The sequence below is a fragment of the Macrosteles quadrilineatus genome, unplaced genomic scaffold (genome assembly GCF_028750875.1).
Source record: "Macrosteles quadrilineatus isolate MER2022 unplaced genomic scaffold, UCM_ALF_1.0 Scaffold_2__2_contigs__length_208266976, whole genome shotgun sequence".
NCBI lineage: Eukaryota > Metazoa > Arthropoda > Insecta > Hemiptera > Cicadellidae > Macrosteles > Macrosteles quadrilineatus.
The window spans coordinates 204217249-204244203 of NW_026542595.1; the positions used below are offsets into that span (position 1 = coordinate 204217249).

General features: G+C 34.9%; 1 protein-coding gene across 1 annotated transcript in view; it reads right to left on the minus strand.

The window, feature by feature from the left end:
* LOC128985303 (condensin-2 complex subunit G2-like) overlaps window positions 1-17047 on the minus strand; it is a 29794-nt gene extending 12747 nt beyond the window's left edge. The window contains exons 1-19 of the mRNA XM_054404694.1: window positions 16895-17047; window positions 15817-16450; window positions 15018-15287; window positions 14075-14206; window positions 13113-13298; window positions 12531-12644; window positions 11554-11745; window positions 9632-9805; window positions 7840-8064; window positions 5649-5759; window positions 5320-5475; window positions 4691-4907; window positions 2790-3025; window positions 2472-2635; window positions 2298-2391; window positions 1970-2143; window positions 1642-1815; window positions 1314-1487; window positions 934-1038 (exon numbers count right to left, since the gene is read on the minus strand). Coding sequence (XP_054260669.1) covers window positions 934-1038; window positions 1314-1487; window positions 1642-1815; window positions 1970-2143; window positions 2298-2391; window positions 2472-2635; window positions 2790-3025; window positions 4691-4907; window positions 5320-5475; window positions 5649-5759; window positions 7840-8064; window positions 9632-9805; window positions 11554-11745; window positions 12531-12644; window positions 13113-13298; window positions 14075-14206; window positions 15018-15287; window positions 15817-16425 — 3507 coding nt within the window. The 5' untranslated portion in view covers window positions 16426-16450; window positions 16895-17047. The remainder of the gene's footprint in view (window positions 1-933; window positions 1039-1313; window positions 1488-1641; window positions 1816-1969; window positions 2144-2297; window positions 2392-2471; window positions 2636-2789; window positions 3026-4690; window positions 4908-5319; window positions 5476-5648; window positions 5760-7839; window positions 8065-9631; window positions 9806-11553; window positions 11746-12530; window positions 12645-13112; window positions 13299-14074; window positions 14207-15017; window positions 15288-15816; window positions 16451-16894) is intronic.
* Between the last annotated feature and the right edge of the window lie 9908 nt (window positions 17048-26955).

The following is a 26955-nucleotide window of genomic DNA, read 5'->3' on the forward strand; positions in this document are numbered from 1 at the left end:
TAAAAAAAAATCAAAATAGTCATTGTATGCTAGGTTTTAATCACAGATATGAAACTAGAAATAAGAATAATTTTTGTTTTAATAGACATAAGCTAACATTTTATGAGAAGAAGCCAACATATTCAGGCATCAAATTTTATAATTCATTACCAGAAAACATAAAATGTATAACTGATTTTGGGTCCTTCAAAAAGAAATTGAAGTCATTTATTATTGTTAAACCTTTGTACAGTTTTAATGAATTTTTTTAAGCATATGTCGTCTGTAACGGTTAATTCAATTTCTTACAGTGATTATAATTTTAATTTATTATTGTATTATATATACTTGTACTAACTAGTTTATAATAGTACTTGTTGACGCCATTCTGTACTCTATGTGTACATAATGAATAAAGAAAATTTTGATTTGATTTGATTTGATTTGTTTTGAAATATCGCCTCTAGGTTCGTGGCACTGGTTCTGGTCACTGTCGCCGATCGGTGAATTATAAGGTGTTTTACAAAGTCACTGGAGCTGGAATTTTACATGTTTTGTCACCGGTACGATAGGTGACAATTTAGTACCAGTGACAAAGTCACCGGTACGAAAATATCAAACACCTCTATTTCTCGCCCCGAAGGCCATTTGTTATTAGTCTTTCAATTAATTATGCTTTATAAAATGTCAACAATGGTAACAAGAACAGGGTTAGGACCATACTCTTGCAAACAACATAAAAAATACCAATGGTGTTAAAACACAAATAACAAGAAATCAACTTGTCATAGCAAATAACAATGCTCATTTTACTACACTATATGTACTCACCCTAAATTCATATTCAATTAAAATAGGCTACATATACAAAGTCATTTTGAATGAAGAGATGAAGCTTAATTACTGTGGTCAATAGCAAACTTACATGACTGTTTAGTGTTTATGTTACTTTACCTTAAGACTGGCAGCACATGCACTGCACACAGTCGAGCTGGCTATTAGTCTGTTGGGCGGGACTAAACTTGCCAGCTGGATGACGGCAAAGTAAGTAGGCGAACCCTGCAATAAGACGATATTGTTTAGTGAAGGATGTGTCTCCTTCCTATGTCTAAAGGTTAAGTTATGATTCAGAAGTGGTGATGAATCACAATTATTAGCTTAACAATCAATTGAACGAAATGAAAAGTAACTCTACTCATTGTAGTGCATGGATTTTAATTGAGAGGGTCTTCTAGACAAAAAAGTTCTCAGGCTTAGGGACACATCTTTTTGACAGGTGGCCCGACTAATAGCCATTTGTGGAAGCTTCCCCAGTTACATGTTGTATTACTCACCTTGTAATACCTAAGGAAGAGAGGGATGCCAGCCACTGCACAATCCATCAAGTCCTCATGGTCCTTGTGTCTCTCAGGGTCTGCCAGCTTGTTGCTGTGCATGGACCACAACAGACTGACAATGTCTACCAGTGCGTGGGACACTCCAGGACGACCAAACTCACCTTGTAATACCTAAGGAAGAGAGGGATGCCAGCCACTGCACAATCCATCAAGTCCTCATGGTCCTTGTGTCTCTCAGGGTCTGCCAGCTTGTTGCTGTGCATGGACCACAACAGACTGACAATGTCTACCAGTGCATGGAACACTCCAGGACAACCAAACTCACCTTGTAATACCTAAGGAAGAGAGGGATGCCAGCCACTGCACAATCCATCAAGTCCTCATGGTCCTTGTGTCTCTCAGGGTCTGCCAGCTTGTTGCTGTGCATGGACCACAACGGACTGACAATGTCTACCAGTGCGTGGAACACTCCAGGACGACCAAACTCACCTTGTAATACCTAAGGAAGAGAGGGATGCCAGCCACTGCACAATCCATCAAGTCCTCATGGTCCTTGTGTCTCTCAGGGTCTGCCAGCTTGTTGCTGTGCATGGACCACAACAGACTGACAATGTATACCAGTGCGTGGAACACTCCAGGACAACCAAACTCACCTTGTAATACCTAAGGAAGAGAGGGATGCCAGCCACTGCACAATCCATTAAGTCCTCATGGTCCTTGTGTCTCTCAGGGTCTGCCAGCTTGTTGCTGTGCATGGACCACAACAGACTGACAATGTCTACCAGTGCGTGGAACACTCCAGGACGACCAAACTCACCTTGTAATACCTAAGGAAGAGAGGGATGCCAGCCACTGCACAATCCATTAAGTCCTCATGGTCCTTGTGTCTCTCAGGGTCTGCCAGCTTGTTGCTGTGCATGGACCACAACAGACTGACAATGTCTACCAGTGCGTGGAACACTCCAGGACGACCCAACTCACCTTGTAATACCTAAGGAAGAGAGGGATGCCAGCCACTGCACAATCCATCAAGTCCTCATGGTCCTTGTGTCTCTCAGGATCTGCCAGCTTGTTGCTGTGCATGGACCACAACAGACTGACAACGTCTACCAGTGCATGGAACACTCCAGGACGACCAAACTCACCTTGTAATACCTAAGGAAGAGAGGGATGCCAGCCACTGCACAATCCATCAAGTCCTCATGGTCCTTGTGTCTCTCAGGGTCTGCCAGCTTGTTGCTGTGCATGGACCACAACAGACTGACAATGTCTACCAGTGCATGGAACACTCCAGGACAACCAAACTCACCTTGTAATACCTAAGGAAGAGAGGGATGCCAGCCACTGCACAATCCATCAAGTCCTCATGGTCCTTGTGTCTCTCAGGATCTGCCAGCTTGTTGCTGTGCATGGACCACAACAGACTGACAATGTCTACCAGTGCGTGGAACACTCCAGGACAACCAAACTCACCTTGTAATACCTAAGGAAGAGAGGGATGCCAGCCACTGCACAATCCATCAAGTCCTCATGGTCCTTGTGTCTCTCAGGGTCTGCCAGCTTGTTGCTGTGCATGGACCACAACAGACTGACAATGTCTACCAGTGCGTGGAACACTCCAGGACGACCAAACTCGTCTTCTTCTTTGCTGCTGTCTGCTGAGCTGTTGGTGTTGCTCAACTGGCTACTATTTTCTTTGTCCGTTTCTTCTGGAAATTCAAATACTTCATTATATATTAAGTATATTCATTTGTAATATTACATTGGCCTGGCTTCACCAAGTTTGTCAATGAGGTACAGTTGATTCAAAAGAAACAAAAAAATTTCTTGGGTACCAAAAGTTAATAATAAACTGTAAAAATTATAAAATGTCATTAAAAATTATAAAACAAAAATAGTGATGCTGTTTATTTAGCCTTATTTTGTATTAATGCAACATTTTTATGTTCTCTAATTTGCAGTTTCTCTTCATAAAAATAATCTATTACAATATAATTAAATCCAGCCAAAACGCACATAAAAAGGAATAATGAAAAGTGATTATGTTGAAGCCTGGTTCACACTGGTTGAGTAAAGTAGGTGAAAAAACTATTTGACTTGGCTAGGTAAATTACATAAGCTACTCTTCTTGTTTTTAAAATTGCTAATAAATCTAAACACTGTTTGAAAGTTTCTTGTTTAGGATGAATGAGGCAGCTAGTTTCATTTCTATGTTTTGTCAATAACCCTACAAAACAGCTAGTAGAGAAAGGTAAATGTAGAAAATTGGTAAAGTGATTTTCACCTGGAAGTCCTTTTTAATCACTGCCTTGTGTGTTTACGGTTTACATGTTCAAATACAACTACCAACTTGACTTTTAACTACATCTCTGACTCAACCGTTATTAACAGCTTTCATAATGATGAAAACAATGGAAACCATGAGGTGTTAATTTATTTACCTAACCCGCCATGCTAAACTTCCCTATCACAAGCGTGATGTATACAACTTCCTTACTTCTCGAGTGATGTAAAGTTGAAAAAAACTCACTCGGTGAGGTGATGAAACCCATTTAAATAACATTGAGTGCTTAACTTAAAAATTATACCTCTATGGAGCCAACGACGTTCAACGCTAGAAATCAGCTGTGCGCTTGAATGTTATTGTTATGCTTTAAAGTATTTTCCTAACCTAGCTTTTGTTTGTAAAAGAACGTTACTCTTAGAAGATGAGTGAAATGGATAATGAAAAATATTGTACGTAACCCCGTGTATATTGTCGGGTCAGGTAAAATCTTGTACGTTACACGTTACGCAAGAGCGTGTTTACATGACTTAGGTGAATTATGCAACTCGCGTTGCGTGATGTAAAAACGCTCTTACTACACTTGTAATGTAAATAGCTATTAATGAGGTGTTGTGAAGTGAAACGAATATGTAGTAAAAAAAACATGTGTCTTCAATTCTTTATTATTGTTTTGTTGTGTTTGTAAACAAATCCATTATAATTCAATGTAGTATTGTAAGTTATTAAAAACCTTTCTAAAGGTGATAAAAGTTCTTTTTCATTCATTCTTACTCTCATTACAATTTTAATAACTTGAACAATACTACATTGAATTATAATGGATTTGTTTACAAACACAACAAAATAATAATAAAGAATTGAAGACACATGTTTTTTTTACTACATTCTTCCTCCCTAATGTTAATGGACGTAGTCATTTAAATAATTAGGAGGTATTTTGTTGTGTAATTGGAACCCCAAACTCAAAAGTTACTTGGGGAAGATACAGAATACAAGTATTTCCTGATGTTACAGAAAACATTTAAAACCGAACACAATTTTATGACCTCAGGGTTACTTAGTTATTATTTCCTCAATAGATTTTTACCTAATTCATCTTGTTCATTTTCACAAATGGTCTGTAAATGTTCCAATGATTTCCGTTTCTTTCTCCGTCTGCCGCCAGAAGAACTCCCGCTCGACTTGTTTTCTTGCTCTTCAGGAACGTTTGAAACATTTGATTCTTCAAGTTTCTTCTTCACGTAGGCTCGTAGATTCAATAAAATGGTCAACATTATTCTCACTGCGTCCTTATACTCTAACACCTTGATAAAAAAACGTTAGATTAAAAAAGCTAAGTAATCTGGCTGCACCAAGAGATTTGGTAAATAAGCAGGTTGGAATACACTTAGAGTGTAACTCGAGCGAAATGTAAAAAAATGGTAATTAAATTGTGAAAATGATTTAGCCTACTTAATGAACCTACTGTCTTTAAAACCTAAAGTTGCCTGGCAAAAAGTTCTTTAAGGCTCTTACAAAAACAAGCACACAACATGGAGTGCAGACTTTTCAATAATTCTGTAGATCACATTTCAATTCAATTACCCTGACATCAATATAGTCTAGTCTTTGATTCTACAGACTTTAAGTAATCATGCTACTTTTCCAACTAATATATTTTGATTAAAAACTAATTTTCAGTTAATATATTAATTAGAAATTGTATTGTTTACATACCTTCATAGAGAACTGAAAGAGATTGCGAGCAGCTGCTGGGTTGGTGTCAATGAACCGGATGATCCGGAACAGAAACACGTCAGCGCTATGGTCCGGGGAGTAGATATTACTCATCAACAGCTTACACAAGAGAGACCCAACCTCCGCCTTCTCCAGCTGAAAAATAAACACACTCTACATCATGGAAACCATCATATACCCAGTGAAACTATGCCAGGCCAGAATAGAAAACCAGCACTCATACATAGGCACATGCACATAGACATAGGCATACCACTTCACTCTGTGTGAAAAGAAATATCTTTGTACAAGGGTGAGAGTCAACGTACCTGAAGTCTTGCAGCTAGATGGTCGATGGGTACAATTTTCCAGTATGGAACCCGCGTTTCACTAGTCTGCGTCTTAACACTAAGAAGCAGTTTCACAAATGATTTCCGAACCTGAAAAAATTATAGTAGCCTATTATAAAATATTTAGTTTCCAAATAATATCGTTCTAATGTAAGTTTCACTAATTTACTTGTTGAAGAGATTAACCCTTTACTTCCCGGGATTATAAAATTTAAAAACAAAAACTTTTATTGTGAATTTTATTTTTATTTTTTTAATTTTAAGGCTAAACATGTGTTTTTTTTTAATTTTCCCTCATAGAATTAAAAGTTAGAAATATGTATCCATATGGATACCATGGAAACCTAAAGTACCATTGTTCGCTAATTTTCATAAGTTAATAATTTTAATTTTGCCTTGACACTCCCATGGTATCCATATGGATACAAGTTTCTTAAAAGTTGTATCAAATTGAAGAATAAGTTACTTGTTCATCAATTAAAACAAATTTATTTAGAATGAGTACAAATAGACGTATTATGTAAACAAAATTATTACAATATCACTAGATGGCATCATAAGCCACTCGTCAATTTCTTCATTGTCATTCATCTGTAAGACACATCATGATTTTAATAATATTGGACTGAAACAAGCATTACAACACTTATAGGCCTATATTTATCATTGTGCAGACTTAAAAAACAGACTTATATCGAAGAAAATACAAAAGAAAATCAGTATCCATATGGATACTATGGGAACACAGACGACTCACCGTAGCTATTATTAAAAATAACCTGTATCCAAAAGGATACTATGGGAGCACAAAGGACTCTTTAAATATTGTCAGCATACTCTGTGTTCCCATAGTATCCATTTGGATTCAGTTATTTTATACCAAATATATAAAAAGTAAGTAACAGAAGACTGTAATTCTATGTATATTTCAGTTGCTAAAGGTGCAATGAAGTGAAACATAATTTTTCCCAGTTCCCTAACTAATTATAAACATAAAAAATCTTATCTTGAAAATCTTAAATTTCAAGATTTATCAACAACCTGGTTTGCATCACTTTGAAATTATATTTTTCTTCTTTTCGCAGGCTTACCAACACTAAGAAAATTAAATACCCTTTCTAATAAGCCTAGAAACCAAATGCATAGAGGTATAGACTCAAATCTCTACCTACAGAGAGGTAAAAAAATGAGAAATGATATGTATCCAAAAGGATACTATGGGAAGTAAAGGGTTAAATGTGATTTGTTAAAATGTGTATTTATATGAATTTTTGTCATACTGCAGCAAAAATAGTAGTTTTTAGTGCAATAGTATTTTTAGTATTTTTACTCTCTAGGGAGTAAAATATCATTTTTAGTCACAAGGGAGTAAAAATCAGCTGTTGTAAATAGTCGTTAATTTTTAATTTTGATTGTGGCTATCATATGGATCGAAATTATTTATCAATTATTTTATTAGGTAAGGTTTTTAGCCTATTGTTGTCGATCGCTCTACATATTGATGGTTTAATGTACTATAACACAATCGTAATAGACAAAATAATTTAATCACTTACTAAACAGCTGCTTATAAGCATTACATAATTGAAAGCAAGCTGGAAGTTTTGAAAGATTATCTTTATATAAACATCATTTTGTTTTCTAGCTTAGTTTGTTAATTAACTATGCAATATGACGAAAACTATAGTTCACCATACGGGCAAAAAGTGTCTTTTTAACCCTTGGTCATTTTTCATCAAGTAAAACTTGATCTTGGGTCAAAAAGAGTCACTTTAGGCCCTAGTGATGAAATATACTATTATGTATGCATAAATTTAGTAAAATATTCATCTAGCTTGTACAATGATATCTGTTCGATACTAAACGGATTTCAGAAGAGGTAACTAAATTGTTGAAAACAATTCACAGTAAAACTCTATACATTGTATTTGCTATTGTAGGTTTTCAGATTTCTAATTTTTAGTGTGAATTTTAAGTAGTGTCTATTCTTGTGAAAAAAAGACAAACAACAATAGTGTCATTACAGACAAACCAACAAACGAATCCCTAATAAAAATCAGTGGTGTAGTAAACTCAAAAATTACTGAACTGAGTGTTCCTATTAAAGTTGTCCCTAATCATAAATGTGGGTTTTTCAGAGTCCTTTATTAGGCTACTAATTCAATCTTACTTTTTCATTCTCATCATGGATGTTGTCACGCAGTTTGGGCAGGATGCGCATCAGATATGCCGCAGACTCTGGGTTCAAGAGCAGATCGCGCAGACTGTCGTACAGAGTCACCCTGACCTTGTAGTCTGACGCATCGTTGGACAGTTCTATCAGATTCCGCATCAGCACCTGTATCGTCTCTTGGGGAAACGTACGCCATGCTGAACACAGCTTGCTGCAGATTCCCTACAAACAGATTGAAGGAGTTAAATAAACCTGTTAAAAATATTCATTTAGAATACACAATAAAGGTTTTACTTATTCAAGCAGTATCAAACAAGTATTTCGTTGTACAGTAGAACCCCTCATATCCGGCCTTGGTTTTACCGGTCCTCTGTTTATCCGGCCCCTTCCAGGAAGCCAATATCAATTTTTTTTTCTCACACCTTACAGACGTTTAGAAGCAAGCACTAGGCTTTGTGACTGCTCAAGTCATAAAATAAATAGTTCTCATTATTTATCTGTTTGTTTATACATTTATTTGCTGAGTCACTATACTCAGTTGAGCTAGTAGACCTAACCTCTTATCAGTTGGTTGATTATTTCTAAAGTGGGGTTAGTAAAGTACAGTACGAGTACATTAATTTTGGTATTTCACAAATTGGTTAAAAATGTTGAGTAGAAATGCATGTACCATTTTAGTGCTAATGATCTTTACATACAAGTTATTGTCATTATTACCTCCATTTAATAGGTTTTGTTACCTGGAATCATAATATTTGTACATTCATTACTGACTTTAACCTACAAAAACTTTTTTTCTTTTTACAAACATGTTTATTTTTCTAAAAATGATCCCAGAACAGAATTAAATGATACTTTTGATTGCATATATTGATTACCTATTATTATTAGGTATGAATTGTCATTTTCCCTAGGTTGGTTTATCCGGCCAAATCGTTATCCGGTCAGGGACTTGGTCCCGTGGTGGCCGGATATGAGTAGTTCTACTGTAGTTTAGTAGAAAACCATAGGCCAAAACAATATCCACTTCTGAAATATAACTTGACTCAAACTATAATCTATATTTAAAAGAAAGTTAGTAAAATTGATGGAAACATGTTCAAAAAAATATATCACATAGAAGGAATACATTTTGGGTTTCACACTTCTTTTATTGCACTGGTATGCAATAAGAAAAGGGTTTTTATTCGCAGAGGGCATCATAGTTTGCCAAAGTTCCAGCTAAAATCCAACATCCGATTAGACGGCACATTAAATAATCCAGCATCGGTCTAATGGAATTTGGCCCTGTAAGCACCTTTGGGGGTTGTTTGGCCGAGGTTTTGATCGATCGGCTGAGGTTGAGGTTCATGGGAAAATGGCTCGATCCTTATTAACAGCTTACTCTATTTTAACAATAATTCCACTATTCTCGCCATAACTTTTTCTATTGATGGCACTCGGTATTCCAACATTTTGGTGATGTTGCTGATCGGCATTTACGTGCCTTCTGTTTGAATTCAGCCTCACAGCACACGACAGTAGACCCAATTCTCACATTCAGTCAACATTTATTATAGTGTGTTCAACTATGTTTTGGTTTTTTTACCAATTTGGCAATAGTAGCCTACTGTAAGGCCATTTTTTCAGTAAAAAAATAACACCCTAGTAGAAAGCCAAGCATAGTAAGCCCGGATACTTATTCAAGATACGCGGGCATAAGCAAACCCACAATATGTGTGGGATATCACTGCTGATAACTTACGCTGATAATAAACCAAAGTAGATTACTTTCTAAACGACAGCTTACCCTGATGGCGATCATGCGGACGACGTGGCAGGTGTCCGTCAGCAAGTCCACCATCTCGTTGTGTTGTTTGATACAGAAGTCACTCTCGTCAGCTCGTCCTGATCCTGGCATCTCCAGCGGATAAACATCCAGGAACACAAGGGCGGCGTTCGATCTCTCTATGTTGTTTCCACTCTGTCCAACAGTTTATCAAATTAGACTCTGACCTTTAAAAATAATCCAGTCATTTTGTGAGCTTGAAATAGATATCATCAAAGTAGAAAATCACAAGTAATATCCATTTATGTTTGAAATATTTTTGGTTTTGCAAACATTATATTACTATTAACAAAAAAGTGAGACAGACGGTTTATGAATTCAAATTAGGTACATCATGTCAATTTTTTTAAATATCATAGGTTTTGTAAAAGGAAAAAGTAAAAGCTTATAATTAGAATAGGGTCTTATTTATATGGACTAAACCAGCAATGCTAAGGTCGGATAAGCTGAAAGGTAGGATAACAGAAAACAATAAAAATGAAACCTTTGTAAACATTATATTTTAACATTGAAAAATTCAAAAGTATATGTTAAATAGAATTACTAAATACATCACCTAATTCGGATTTGAGGTGATAAGCACAACTCAACAAATTATTGTTTTCCCTTGAAAGCCGCTGTTACAAATTAAAAAATAATATCAGTGAAAACATCATGATTAAAACAATGAAATAAAAGATCAAGCGATATTTGCACTGAGCAACAGGTCTCCACTCACTCCGAAACTCAGTCATGAGGGGAAGCAGAGAGATATGCAGGCATGAGATTATGACAAACTCTGTAGTGTTGGAAGTATACAGTGTGCGAAAACAAAAGGAAATTACAGGCTTCCGAAGCCTAGTGCACATCCAACTACTGTAAAGTCAGGGCAGTAAAAAGACTTGTCTCACTATGGTGTACAGTCATGTCACAAAAAATAGCTAGTGATCTAACATTACTCAACCGTCCAATAGATGGGTCGAATGACACAAAAGGTTAAAATATCAAAACTACTACAGTCCACTCTTGGTAATTCAAACACTTGATAATTCAAAACTTTCGATAATTCAAAATGAAGGCTAAGTCCCTAGAGAATCTCTCAATATTTCAAATTTTTACCATGCATTTTGTTACACTCGGTATTTCAAAGTCCAAATAGAGGGCAGGTCAATTTGTAACACGCAGTAATTCGAAGTTTCGTCGGAAAAAACACTCTATAATTCGAAGTAACTCAGTAAATCGAAGTTTCGTCGGTTAACACTCTATAATTCGAAGTCATGCTGTAATTCAAAGTTTCGTTGAAAAAACACTCTTTAAATCAAAGTCACGCAGTAATTCGAAGTTTAGTCGGCAAAACACTCTATAATTCCAAGTGATCTCTTTTAACAGGAAACTATACAGTAGCCTACAGTACATCCTGTTCCCATGGTAGGCTAGTGTAGGACGTTTTGATGTTTGTTTAGTTAGAGCAGTAGTCTTGAGTTAGTTCGCTGACTTGTTTTTCCAAGTTGGCAATCCGATCTCTAGATTGTGCGACATCTCCTTGAGCACAAACGCAGTTGTCGATAGCTGATAGTTCAGCTATTGGCGAAATATATAGCGCTAAATAACAGATCTCTTTGCAACTACAGTAACTGAAAAATAAGCCGTTGATTGTTTAAAAGTGTACTAAAATACGGTATGATGTTTCATTGTAACGTGCTGTACCTTTGTATGTATTAAACAAATGAACTCTCTGTAATTCGAATGGTTTATTTTTCTCCCGATAAATCGAACTCTTGATAATTCAAAACTCTTTATAATTTTGATAATTCAAATTTATATGCTTGGCCCACCAATTTCGAATTATCAAGAGTCTACTGTATATACTACATATTGTCAAGGATTGTTTGCTGCGGACTCACCCGCAGATGACGCCACAGTAGAGGCATGTACAGCTCGGTGAGCACTTTGCTGAACTGTGCCGTGGTTCGGTGGTGATGTAGGTAGGACAAGATGGCGAACACGTTCTGACCTGTGTGGACCAGCTCCTGTTTGTGTCGTTTGAACACAAACATGTGGGTCATCAGGTTCTGGATGCAGTGCTTCTCCAGCTCCTAGGGACAGACATTACAGTGTTACTGAGCTGATACAAGTGCAGATACATCTGAAAGAAACTTGCGTGGTTCATTCTATACCAGTACAAATTAAGTTGTTTAGTTATATAAGTGGGTGGATTAAAGATTAATTGCACTTTACAACAAGGTAACTTAAGTGGTGTTTGTATAATCATAATGATACGGTTATTATATCGTACAGGCCTACTAACTTAAGCCAAGTTTAAGAAGTGCCCAATTATTGAGAACAGGTGGCAAAAATTTAAATTTTACTTGGACATAATACAGTATTTTTTCTTATTTCTCACATAGATACTACAATTTATTATAACTTCATGTACACTTGCCACATATAAATTTACTTTATTGACGCAAGTCCATTACATTTCACATTTTGATGCCGCCTGACATAAAACTTGGCTAGGCTACCAGCATTGATTCCTGTCATGGAGACACGTTAGCATGAATCACATAGCTCAGTCTCAATGACCCCAAGTACCACTAACTAAAAGTCTAAAATGGCAAATGCTGTACTGTGTAGCTGTTGAAGCTACCAAGTTCTGCAGTTGACCACTAGGGTCTCTTGCAGGGTTGTAATTATCTCAAAAAGTTACGAGGAACTTACAAAAACATTTGATAGGTTTTCTAAGTAGTAATCCAGACAGCCGGTCACCGGTGCTGAGTTTGCAGGAATTTTTAAGGCTACTATTATTATTTTATGTAGATTAAAATTTATTAACTTGACTTCTTAATATTCAATTTTGGTTTTAAACATTTAGTCCTACCTGTCGCACTTCTGAGCTTCCGTTGAACCAAGCGCTGTAGTAAACTTCTCCGTACGCGCATGCCTGGGTCCTTTTGCAGATTGAGAGAAAGTCTTTGATTGCTTTGTGAAGCCTCTGAGAAAAAATAATGCAAGACTGAGATATGCTTTTACACATTGGCACTAGGTAAAGTAACATGCTTTTGGGTTGGTTTATTCAAGACTATGTCTTAAGTGAAAGCTATGTGACAAAGGAAACTTTAGGTATAATGCTGTAGTTTTTTGTAAAGGCTTAACTTTGCAAAATGTGAACCATAAGATTGCCAAGTTTGAGGAATCAATTAGTGAGGAAAGGTGGCAAAAATTAAAGCTAGGACATAATATAGTCTCATAGCTAACTTACTTGAAAAAAGTTAGAATCCAGGACTATAAAAGGTCGCGAAACATAGGCTAACACTGATATATTTTGTTAAAAGACCTCTCCCGACTCATCGACTCACTCTCTAGAATTACACTACAACAAAATGCCAGTGTAGTGTAAGCAAAAATCTTCAAAACGATACAAGGTCTTTTCCAGTTCACAAAATATCTTGCCTAAATATACCTTTATTAGCTTGATGTCCAAAGTCAATGTGAAGGCAATGAACTGTCGCCCCTCCTTGCAAGCCAGGTAGGTAGGGCTGGATACAATCTTCTCTAGTCGCGCCACAACACTCTCACAACTCTGCGTTCTCAAGTTTAGTCGAGCCAGGGCGACTCTCATTTCCCACATTCTCTTGATCTCGGGCTTCTGTGGGTCGACAGAATATTCAATAAACAAAACATGCTGATTGGGACACAGACACAACCCTCCCCTCCTTTGTAAAACAAAATAATTTGGAAATAAATTGAAACTCAATAACTTAACTTAGTTTAAATTATACAATTAGCATCTTGATTATCCAACCTAAACAGCATTTAAAGGTCAGTTAATACGGAAAATAATATCCACATTACTTCAGGCTAAACCTAAGGGTTGCGGCATTATCACTTCGATAAAATCAATTGGTGACTTGGCAGGATTTGAACCCAGGACCTCAGGGGCCAAAGTCTCGTGCTCTAACCACTATACCAGCTCGCTCCCCTACCCTGTACAGTAGGCAAGAAAGGTCAAACCACAGAAAAATTTCATGCTATAGTGGACTCAAATAGAACTGGCGGTTGATTAATACCAGCCGGCCTATTTAAAAACATTACCTTGACCCGCCAGTTCTATTTGCTTTGACATTAGGCCCTACTTCATTATCCGAAGAGGTGTTGGATAACACGGAAAGTTGAATAACCAAAGTTAGGATATAATTGTGACTCTGCTGTATAGCTACTGTGTATGTATAAATGTATAAATGCTTAAGTCTCTGTTAATTCCCATAATCTAATGTCATGTAGACATAACAGTGATTCAAAACATGTGTTGTAAACCCACAACGTTAATGGAAAATGTGAGAAATTTTGATACTCTTGGATAGGAATTTTAAAATAGTACATTTTGAAAAATCATAATATAACTATATTAAATTTGCTACATACCCTGTCAACACCATTCTTGTCATCTACAGTTAGATCCAACAGAAAGTTAATTGTGTTCAAGTAGAAACTTCCATCTACTCTGATCCCTTTAATGCAGCAATACTCACAGAGCTCGGAGATTTTACTTTTTAGCTGGAAAACATACATATCCTTAAAACACACAATACCTAGCTAAAATGTGTTTATAATTTTAGCCTACACAATCTTACAAGTTATCATACATAGATAGGCCCGCCCCCACTCCAATATTGATCTAGCCTATTCGCCAAAAAATTCATTTGACTACACTGTCAGACAATTTGTTCGAAGATGTGCATTTAAACATCTTACAGATGTCACTCTTTAAGGAGCCTATTTTGTCTTGGCAGATTTTTAAACCTTGAAAACTTATCATTTATATGTATTTCATATTGGGATATGAACTACACATACTGTAGCGGTATTATACCATCATACACTGCATGAACCAGCTTTCTTAAGACCTTTGATCATTACCTAATGGTGAATATAAAGCCATCATAATCCTGGCTAAATAAATGGATTAGGTGATATTCAACAAGTAGGGGACCTACAGTAGGTTGCCCGCTTTTAACATGACTGTAAACAATGAGATCTGCTGTGTGCCTATGTAAGTTACGAGGGTATGTATTAAATGTGCGTATTACGATCCTGTTTTTAATTGGTACATAAGTAGCTAGACTAAGCACATTATTTTGTAACTTCTGGATGGAAGTAAGTAAACAAGCTTTAAACCCAGAAAAAAAATACAAATAATGAAACAGATTGTTGCTCACATTTCACAAATGGGTTAAATTATGAACTACCTAGACTTAAAAGCTTAGTGTATCTAAATCATCAAAACAAGGCTTAGTGTGGTCATTGACACACTTTAAAACATGCTCAAGATTTACTAATAGGCCTAAACCATTTTGTCTAAACTAACCTGTTGTCCTGTGTTTTTTTCAATGAGGACCAAGTTAAAGGCAACAGCGATCCAAGCCAAGGCTTCACTATCTGCAACATCGTGAAGGGCAGTTGTGTGCAGAAGTAGGCTTATAATTGCTGATAATACTTCTCGACTTTCTTCCTTAAACTGTTCTACTTCTGGACACATCAGATTGTTTAGTCTGGTCTTAACAGGGTCCCGTAAATCGTTCCACAATTTCTCCATCTCTAAAGAGTTGAGTTTGTATAGATGACCCTTCTCTTGTTCCTAAACAAAGTATTTTATTCAGTGGAAACTTGTATGCTGTTTTTGTAAAAAAAATAAAGAGTAGGCCTAACCGAGTCTTGCTAAAATGTAAAATAGCCTATATGAAATAACCATAAATTGTCACTTTAAAAGACTGCTTGAACCAGCAACTATTAATGTGTGACGTCCAAACACTGTGTAGAAAGATACTCTTGGTACCTAACTTATTAGAGATCTTTAAATTATAAGAGATGATTGATTTTGACACTAACTTAATTCAATTGATGTATGAACCAATATGTGTATGAGCCTTTACTTAAATCATGTATCTTCAAGTTCTGCTCACAGGACCAGCAAATGAAGAACCATTCCTTATGGTGAGCAGTGAGCCATTGCTGACCTGCAGCCTACACGTTATTGTTAGGAGGAAAAGATTTGGTAATTTTAACAAATTTATAATTTAAAGGACTTAAATTTGATTAAACTGTGAAGAAACAAGTGTTTACAATTTTATAAATAGCTTACAGCTAACAGAAACTAGGTTAGTCACCTCAAGTTTCAAAACTTCGACTGTGTGAGAAGGCATTCCATCACAGTTGAGAAGTTTGCTAAGAAACTTCACCCTCTTTTCATCTTCTACAACAACAGACTTCTTTGTAGACCGGCCTCGTTTTTTCTTTCCTTGATCTTTTTCTGGGACTGGATCTCCGGGATTATTTACCAACAAATCTGGGATATCGTCTTCCATGATGTTTTCCTTGACTACATTTTCATTTTCTACAACAACAGACTTCTTAGACCGGCCTTGTTTTTTCTTTCCTTGACCTTTTTCTGTAACTGGATCTCCAAGATTATTTGCTAACGAATCTGAGATATCGTCTTCCATGATGTTTTCCTCAACTATATTTAAATCTTCTACAACAATAGATTTCTTAGACCGGCCTCGTTTTTTCTTTTCTTGACATTTTTCTGGAACTGGATGTTCTGGATTATTTTCTAACAAATCTGGGATATCGTCTTCCATGATGTTTTCTTCAACTATATTTTCCTCTTCTACAACAACAGACTTCTTAGACCGGCGTTGTTTTTTCTTTTCTTTGCGTTTTTCTGGAACTGGATCTTCTGGATTTTCTAACAAATCTGAGATATTTTCCTCCATGGTGTTTCCTTCAAATAAGTTAGGCCTATAAGAAACAGTCCTAGTGTTATAAGTTGTACAGCTACTAAGCTAGATCTAGGACAGATTAGAGGTTAAATCAGGTTATGAGGATTGATTTTAATTGTATTATTTCCTTTGCTCATCAATCCTATTTCAAACATATGTTACTTTTAATTGAAATAGACGTATTTTGAACTGTGAGGGGATCTTCAAGTTTGTATATAAGATCAAATGTTTAGTAGGCCTATGAAGATTTCTTTATTTTAATCTTGCCATTCATATTAGGCTATAACAGCTACAGTAACTTAAATTGACTTTATTTACTTGTACGTTTTAGTACCGGTATGCTAAAATATTCAAAACTAGTGTAGTGATTGTAATTATGCTATCCAAACCATTTAATTATAAATTAATTGCCTTTAAAATAAGGCCAAAATTTATTATAACAAGGCAATAGGTAAATGCACACCTAGACTTAAACCAGTATTACCTATTCTTCACTTTCGTTACACTGTTTATGTAACTTAACTTTTGCAAAGTTACAAATTCACACAATTAAATATTATAAACTATATTGCATTGTTAATACAGCTTATAAAAACTTAAAATAACAAATCATAATTCCAACTCCAACCTATCTTAATTTTGTTGCAGTAACTGACGAGTGACGACTACATCAACATCAACAACAACAGAACAGAAACACACCGCCAAAACTCAGCTTTAGGTCGTTTTGTTTGGCATAACATCTGGAGGTAGTCACTTAGAGATTATCTATAGTGTTGTATGGAGTTATATGTTTCAGAAAGTCAACATAATTAATTTTCGATTGGAATAATATATGTTGACATTGACTGTAGACACTGAGATTAGTGGTATACCATTATATTACAAAATCCAAGGTTTGTATTGGTATGCACACATTAATATTTTTTTTTAATTAATTTATTTAACTTATAGCTTTTTGAGCAGTTTTTAGCGATTTAAAGTAAATGAACACTAATAATGTATACAAACGCTAAAAACAAATTAATTCAATTTAAAACAGATCAAAATTCAATACAAGAGCTATACAATAAAAAAGGAACAAAATGTACTTATTAAATTTATTTTATAATGTTTTTGCCCGGGGAGGGGTGCAATTACGCCCTCTTATTTGCACCCCCCCTGTGGCTGCCCATGCCCCTAAGCATAGATGAAGTAATATAAATGGTGTTTATTTATTCTATGCCTATACTATGGAAATAACCTACAAAACTTCCCTCAGAATGTCGATCTGGTAGTCGGACCTTTTAAATCATTATTATAGGTAAGATTAATAACATTTATGTTATACTTTACACAAAATACATAAAGGGTGAGTTTTAATTGCCCCCCCTCCAACGTTTTTCTACATTTTTTTCAAATATCAATCCCAGACCCCTACAAAACATTGTTGGATAAGTAATTCATTTTGACAAGGTGGTCATTTCCTGCCGTCATCTTGGATTCGCCATATTGGATGCAAAATATGTTTTTCAAATGTAAAGGTGGGGTCGAGAACCTTTATTTCGATCTAGATTTTTACCCTGATTACAATGCCACAACCCGTTTTTAAAAATCTTGATCCAATACAAAGTTATGAGGGCTTTTTATGACTTTATTTTTAGCCCATTTTAACATTGTGCATTTACAAACTAATACTATAATCTCAAAATAGTGCTAGATAAAGATAAGTCACCAGTCATTGTTGACCTATTTCCACTTGGTTATGACGGATGTATTTTTTCGGCCACCATTTTAGATCTGCCATTTTGAAATGTGATAAATTATTTTAAATGAAGGGGTGTTGTGACCCATCATTTCAAATTTTTTTTAAGCTGAACGTAATTTCACAATCCGTTTCCCATTTTCATATTTTGATTTTGAAATGTTGACATTTTAAATAAAAATATTGCAGTATTTCATAAAGAAAACTTGAAAAAAAAGATGGATTGCGGCATTGAGTTTAGCTTTAAAAAGTAATTCAAAATGATGGGTCACAACACAGCCACCTCTAATACAGAGAATGAATTATTAGAGGTGGCTGTGGTTACAACCAATCACAACACCCACTTCATATTTAAAATAGATACTTTATGACATTTCAAAATGGCGGATCCAAGATAGCGGCCGAAAAAATACATCCGTCATAGTGAAGTGGTCGACAATGACTGGTAGTTTATACTCAAATCAAATCAAATCAAAACATACTTTATTTCCAAAAATATTGCAGAATATAAATTATAAACATAACTTCCAGTGAAACAGACACATTACTTGCTATTGCATAGATAAAAATAATTAAATATAAAAATACATGTAAACTTAATAATAACAACAAAGGATGTAAGGTCTCAGAGAAGCTATGTTAAACATATACATTAAGGAAAGTATTCTACATGGGCTGGAAGCCTGTGCGTAGGCTCAGTCGCTATCAGTGATTTACGTATTTGTTGGAAAACAATAATATTCATAAATATTCAGAAAATCTTAAAAACAAATAATTTAATACTAGGACATCATGTTTACAAAAATTTACATCCAAACAGCACAAAGTTTCAAAAGCAAGAAGGTTATTCGTTATCCTAAAAAAAACGTGCTTGCCGTGCTTTGTTCTTTTTTATACCCTTGTGCATTTCATTTCAATCCGACAGGTACAACATCCATGAGGTTTGATTATACTATGAAGCCATATATATATTGTCTAGTCTTTTTGTTCCTTACGTAAAAAAACCTTAAAACGGGTAACCAAATTACATTTGTCCTGTGAGGGTGAAATATTTTATCAGCTAAAGAGAGTGGTAACAAGTGATATTGAATAATGGTATCAGGAAATGGAATGGTGAAATAGTATATTTAGTACCTAGGGCCGAAAATGAGGTTTTGCCGGCTCGAGATAGTTTTTAAGTTAGAGACGAAGTCGAGAACTTAAATCGATCGAGAGCTGCAAAACCATTTCTGCCCGTGGTACGAACGCTATTTTTCACCACACTATACCCTATTACCACTATTCACCACTATAATAATGCACACTGATAGTCAACACAACTACAACATTAAGGTTATGTAAAGAAATAATTTGAGGAATCAGCAAAAATAAAAATAAATAGTTGCTAGGCAACGGCGACAATAACACAATTCTATTGCAATGCTATGGATTTTTATTGTGTATTTAAAATGCATTCATGTTTTAAGTAAGTAAGCGGACAGCTGATTTTGCGGCCCCGGCCTGTAAAAACCTGCTCGGTCCCCAAATTTCTATGACAGCTGGCATGGCCAGCAAAACGTAACTTTCAGCCACCAATTAACGTATGTAATACAGCCAAAAACATCATAGTGTGGTGAAAACTATATTACATCAAATCGGGATGAACGTTTAATAATATATCATTCATTAATAAATAAACTAAATAAATATTTTTCAAATTCTTAATTAATACCATTGCAAGATTAAACTTTGCAAACGTTTTATTTATTAGTAAGGTTAAGATATGTTACAAGTAAAATTTTATTAGTTTCAGACTAACCAATAGCTGAAAGGATCAAGGCTTTAGTGTTTCAAGTGTTGGGCATATCAGTAGACAAAAATATAATAAGAATATTAAACATTGTTCGTACCGATTTTCAGCAACAAACACAGGACTAGATTGCAATCTAAAATCACTCCTTTATCTAACCCCTAATATTTATGTAATGTCCTCAAGTGTTCTTTCTTTCTAGTTGAAGAATTTAGAACAACTATCACATTAACATTTTCTCTCACAGAAGATTTATGGTAATCCCATAGCACATGCTGACATTAAGGCAGTATCAACAATGCTCAACAACAAAGCCCAATCAATGTCGATGACCAAACAGTCCATCTTCTTTGCTTGATGCAAATGACGTAGCATGCTGTTTTTCACCAATCTTCGAGTCTTGACATTCTTGTGGCTGTACATCAGTCTGTGTTGTATTTGATATGTTCGAGACGTTTCCAAGCCGTTTGATGACTCCAAGGCAATCAATAAAATAACTGGAATGATGTAGGATAGATACCCTACAAACCAGAAACTAAATATGCGCTTCACGATTTCTATTGGACTTCCAATTAGGATCTGAGTGAGATAACGATAAATGACTCCTGGTGCTACTGCGGCAGAGCTGACTACAAACCAGACTATGAAAGACCAGTAGTAGGATCGTATGTCGTCTCTTATGTGTAAGAGACTGATTTGTAGGCACTTCAATTTTTTGATGAGTTTATATTGGTCACAAGAAACCAGTTCCTCTTCATTGTCCTTTCCTGTCACTTTTTCAATCTGATCATTAACTTCTCTCTTAATTTCCAGTACCTTTTCTAGGAAACCAAGCAAGCCAATGTTGATGGACAGTTTGACAGCCCTGTAGTGAATTTCCAGAGCGAAAACTGCATTGAAAAAAGGATAATATGCCATTATAATAGCCATTATCTCAATCACATAGATGATAATGGATGGAAGCAAGAAGAGATTCCATTTTTGACCTTTCCCGTAGTTCACCATGTCTTCTAACACACTCAGACTAAGTATGGTGCCCGTTTGGTTTTGTAGTCATAGATAGCTCTAGCTAGGATAAACAATCTCATCGCAAAAGTAGCTACCACGTGACAAATGACTGCAGGAGTAGCAGGATTAGGACGTATGATCAGAGTGTATACTCCGTGAAATCCCACTGCCGATACGAACACTATTAAGCCGGAGGTGTAGACAACCTTCCATGACAACCGTACCAAATCACTTAAAGAAACTACCGATAGACCATGGACCGTCTCGAACCAAAAAAGGTATTTGAATTTTCCCAAAGTCCCGTACATTTTATAACGAATGACTCATTGAAGTTGTTTCACTGGTCCACACTTCTAACACAAAATGGCCCCAACAAAACACTTCATGCAGGCATATTGTCGATAAGCTGTCACCGCTTATAATGAAATTGATATGGAATAATACAAGATCGTTACTACTGTTAATCTACAATAAAAGCATGTTTCACTTGTTTTATTCCACTTAGTTGTTAATAGGAACGTGACGTTTTAATAATATAATAATACTTTGAGCTGTTCCTGTGTAATGAGAAACTATGTTCTTATACATCTGACTGTCTTTATCGTTGAAAGTTGATCCGCTGTTTGTACGTCTCCACTAATATCTATTGCTTTTAAGTATGCAATTTTTTCTGTAACAACACAATGGGAGAATCAATACTTTTTAACAGTAGAACTCCTATCTAAGGGGTAAAGTTTGCACTCCTTCCTGTCACAATAAAAAAAAATTAATGATAGAAAAGGCATATCAACTTCAATTTTATTGACATAAACATTGTAGATAGTTCTTTATTTTAACTAACTGAGTAGAAAATTGTATTAAAGTTGGACTGATAAATAACGGTTTCAGGAAATGGAATGGTAGTAATTGTTGCAATGATTGAGAGTGGCAATAAATAGTATATTTTCCCCTCGGAATAAAACTTGCTTGTTCATTTTTTTCAATTAGTTATATTTGCCTTTGCAGGGAGAAACATGGTAAATTAATTATAAAAATGGAGAATGTTGGTTATGTAATGTTTTAATTGGTTATGTAATAAATCAACTTATTATTCCAATGTCGTTAAAGTTTAGAACATTGATAGGATTTATCCAAAACACAAGCCAGCATCGTATATCAAGCCAGAGTTTGGGTTTACTACATAGCTATTCATGAGCGGAGCTCTTTACCTTCAAATACGAAATTGATATTTACAGCCGAGGCTTTGCGCTTTGCCCGTGTTTCCCCTTAATAGAATTACTAGTTTATTGGTACGTTCCTAGTTTATATTTTTTATTTACGATGGATAATAAAATAATTTTAAATTGTCTATTGGAAACCGAAGATTTAATAATAAATAATACCTTACAATAAAAACAATAAAATATATTCTTTTTGCCTTTAAACCTCGTTTAGAACCAAAAGTTATTGAAACATTTTCTTAATGTCAGATTATGAAGGTTTTGGCTGGGACAATTAAAACTTACCCGTATAAACTTAGTTCTAGATAGATGAGGTAATTCAGATACAAGAGATTTCATCTATGGTACTAGATTCTATACCTTACCATTTCAGTGCAAATATATATAAATGGTACAATCTTAAAATTAATATAACTCATTACTTTTTCTTAAAATTAAGAAAATGGATTCAGGAGGATAGGTGTGTTAAATTAAAATGTAAGTACACATTAAAAAAGGTTTTTTTTACCACACTTTAAAACAGGTCTGAACACTTCAAATCCATTCAAATCATCTTACCACAGAAAACATATTACCATGATATTACTTAATATGTTTTCTGTGATCTTACTTTTAAATTTTAGTTCTTATTGACGACTGAGATGTATAATTGTAAAAAATTGTACCTATTCAGAAAATAAATGACTTATGACTTATGACTTAAACTCCGCTGCAGCAAATAACCTGCAGACTAAGAGAATTTCCATTTGCCTGTTTGATCCATGTTATGTTTGACCAATTGGTTTGACCAAGTTTGATGAACATATCCATAAACAAGCTAACTACTCAACTACTGTACAGCAGTTTTCTTTTATACATAAGAATAACATGGACATTTTAAAATTAACAAGGTTGACAATATCCATTTAATGTATTTCACAGAAAAAAATTCTAGCACTTTTGTGATCCAGGAACCTGATCTGTTGTAAAATTTCTTAATACTTTTTTAGAAGTTGCCTCACAAGCAATTTAATTTAAGTCTTCCTAAAAAATACAGTTAGATGGTACATATTGTTAAGCATTATTATTAGAAACTACTTATTAAAATTAAAATAATATATTTCTCAAAATTGATTTAGTAAAACAATAAAATACTCTTAAAATACAAATTTGCAGCATGAATTTGGCTTGTTAAGTATGAGAAAAAATAAGAAGATTATTCAAAGAACTTGGATAAAACGAGCAGAGGAACTATAAATGTTTACGGCTGGAAACTCCAACCTTAATTTAGTCCGACTTATATTTTGATCTGGAGGGGCCAGATTTAGCACATTTCCGAGCGCTGCATGCTGGGTTTAGAAGTATTTATTTTAACCAGCGTCTGGCAGCGCTGTGCTGTGTAGGTCTGCTTAGCCAAGGGGCAATCCCCATTCGCTCTTGGCTCCTCGACGTTACCTTTTTTGGGCATCAAGACGATGCGCTGGTACATCATCGATTGCCACATCGGTTTGATCTTGTTTACCGACAATATATTTCTCAATAGGACCGCTTGTGGGAAATGTTTTAAACATTAGTAGCCTATACCTATATTGAATAAGTTTTTAAGCTTATATTTTCTGCAAGGGAATTGTCCAAGCCCCTCCTCCTTCCAAGTTTCGATCTTTTGTAAGACCATCATTTTGAAAGCTTAACCAATTGAGAAATGTCCAGTATGAACCCTGCTTCGTTCAGATTTGAAGGTGAGCACTAAAATCACTCAGCTACCCAGACAATCAACCAAGTGATTTCTTTTGAAAGTGATTTATGCTGCGGGGTGGATGGTTTTACTAAAAGTTTGAATGGTTTATCTTAAATAAATATTTTACAGGATTTAAATTTCTTAACTTCTGGGTATATTTGTGGGTACACGAAAATGCTTTGAAAATTTACGTTGTGGATACGTTATTTGTTAGATAAGGAAGAATTTTAAGTTAAGCACTATTTGTTAACTTTTCTGGTGAAGTGTACATATCATGTGATGTACATCAGTAAAGTTTGACGTTTTTACTAAACAACTGGTGATGTAAATCATCCTAGAAGATATCAATCATTTACCTTTTTGTAAAAAACTAGTTTTTTGGGTGGAACTGATGGTATTTTTTAAATCCGTGGACAAAACTGAAAGTATGTCTTTTCTCGTATTGCAGATTCATCAGATAAGTGCCCAATAATCTATTGTTGCTAATTATTGTTACTTATGATATTGACTTAAGTACTTTTATATATGAGGGAACTTTTACGTCACTGTGGTAGTAAAGTCTCAGACTTTTGAGCCAGACACTTGTTCGGGTCCAGCAATCTTCACATATCACAGCAGTAAGCACATATTTTTTTACATTATTATATTTTTATTTCAACCAAGATCGTATTTACTATCTTCAGTTCACTATATAGATTAGCAGTCTATAATGATAAGGATAAGAGGTAGAGGTGTTTTTTTCTTTTTTTACAAACTAAAAACATGTGTTTTTTGAACAATCTTGTTAAATTTTTATGTTATATTATCCATTGCTCCACAGTAGACATGTGTAGTAAGATGTCAATTTTTAAAATAAATTTGAATTTATATATACTGTATAAAGAAAACAGACAGACATTTCCTTCTACTTTTGAATTTGAGCATTGTGAGATTGTATCACAATAAAAAAAAATCATTTGAAGAAGTGTGACTTGTTATTATTTATCACTTTTAGAAATATTGCATTTGCATTTTAGCGAATTTCCCTATATGGAAGTAGCTATTACCGTAGGTCTCATGGTAAGACTTAGGTCTGGGACCGATTTACTTTTTCATTTTGATGTCCCCAGAGGCCAAAAACACAATTCATTCAAATTTTTATATATGTATATATATGTCCGTGAACACGATAACTTGAGTAATTTTCATCCGATTTTGATCAAATTTGGTTTGAAGGTGTAAGGCGGGATAAACTTGAATGAGTTCGCGATCCAGCATGATCGGACCATGGGAACAGAGTTTTATGGGGTAAAAATTGGTTTTTCTCACTTTTGACCCTCAAAACACAAAATTTCCCAATTTTTCTCTAAACCTTCTTAAAGAGCTTTAAAAAAAAAAATTCAGTATATCAAAGTGTTTTGTACAATAATGGTTACGGAGAAAACTAAAAAAATGGTAAATTTAAAATTCCCATGTTATTCTTATGGAGAATATTGTAAAATGTTGTAGTTTGCTTGTTTATGGATATCTTTTGATAAAACTTGGCAAATATATTCATTTTATACTAAGCAATAATTATTTTACTTAAAACACAGACTTTAATAGTTTCCTTTTAGCAGCAAACCTAGGTACTCGTTAAACCTAATGTTATTTAAATAGATCAATTGAAAATCAATTCAGCCAAATGGAAATTCGCTTAGACGGTAGGTTTGCTGCAGCAAACCTTAACAGCAGCTTGCTGCAGCTTATTTAATGTAAGGTGACAACTATTTTGGGAATGCATTGTAAAAACACTTAAAGATGCTTAAGTGTTATTGAATAAAAAGAATGATTACGATTTATTTGGAAACAGCATTACCACCTAGGTGCGTATATTAATGCTGAATAGTGAGTATGCATGGGGGTGAGTGTAGAAGTAGAATTGAGTGAGATGATCTACACAGCTTTGTAACTAATATCAGCTGTTTCTTAAACACATGACCATTTGAAAGCTCAATGATCCAACAGCTGGACCTCAAGTGGCAAGACATGTATAAAGGATCAGGAAGAGATAATTAATCATTAATCGTACTCATGGTGGAAGGAAAAAACATAGGTGTGATATTCCCGTCATATGCTGACGTCACCCAGATTGCAAACACCATTTCACTATTAAGAAAAAAATTATAAAAACAATTACAATCAAATCAAAACAAATATATGCTTGTATGACAGTTACAACGGTTTGCAATCTGGGTGACATCAGCCTAAGGCGGGAATATCACACCTATGTTTTTTCCTTCCACCTTGAATCATACTATTGACATTTGTTTTATAAACAAGACACTAACAATATTTGCTATTTATTGTTTAAAACATTCATGATAATTTTAAAAAGATTTCTATTGTGTAATGTTCAAAAGGAAAATGTTTTGAATTTTTTTAATTGAACAATAACACCTTTCATGGCACATAATTCATTATAAAACTCACTCTGTATGTGTCATTGTCTCAGAGAGAGAATTAAATGGACTTTACGTAGCGAGCGTACAATTTTAAAACAGCCCAAATAAGGAATGGCGCAAGTTGTTTATTCTACAAAACTAAGAATAGTTCCGCAGTGGAGGGGGGACGAGACTCCTGTTATGGGGTTGCCGCAAATATCTTCTGACTCACTTGCTCGGACCGCAGAAACAGCAGCCAAAATCTTTCTACCAGCTGCACCAGTTGGAACTTTTTAGTTCCTCTAAAAGCGACAAAACCGGTAATACATTACTTCTCTACAAAAAGACTATGAAAGAAAATGAGTTTCCATTAGGCTATATAAACATGAAACGATAAAATATTTATTACCCAATAAACTTCTAGACTTTTCACCTACTGTACTTTTAAAAGCTGTTATTCTCCTCAAAAACTGAGACTAGTACCAAATGGTAAAATAAGGTTAATTTCCATTTCTTCATGTTTCTTTGTGATTCATCCATCTAAAATGTTTACCAAATCCAAATTATAATTTCGCTAAGCTTAAATCAACGAGTACCGGTCATTTACTGTATGAAATATATTTTACAGGAGAGCCAAAAATGCT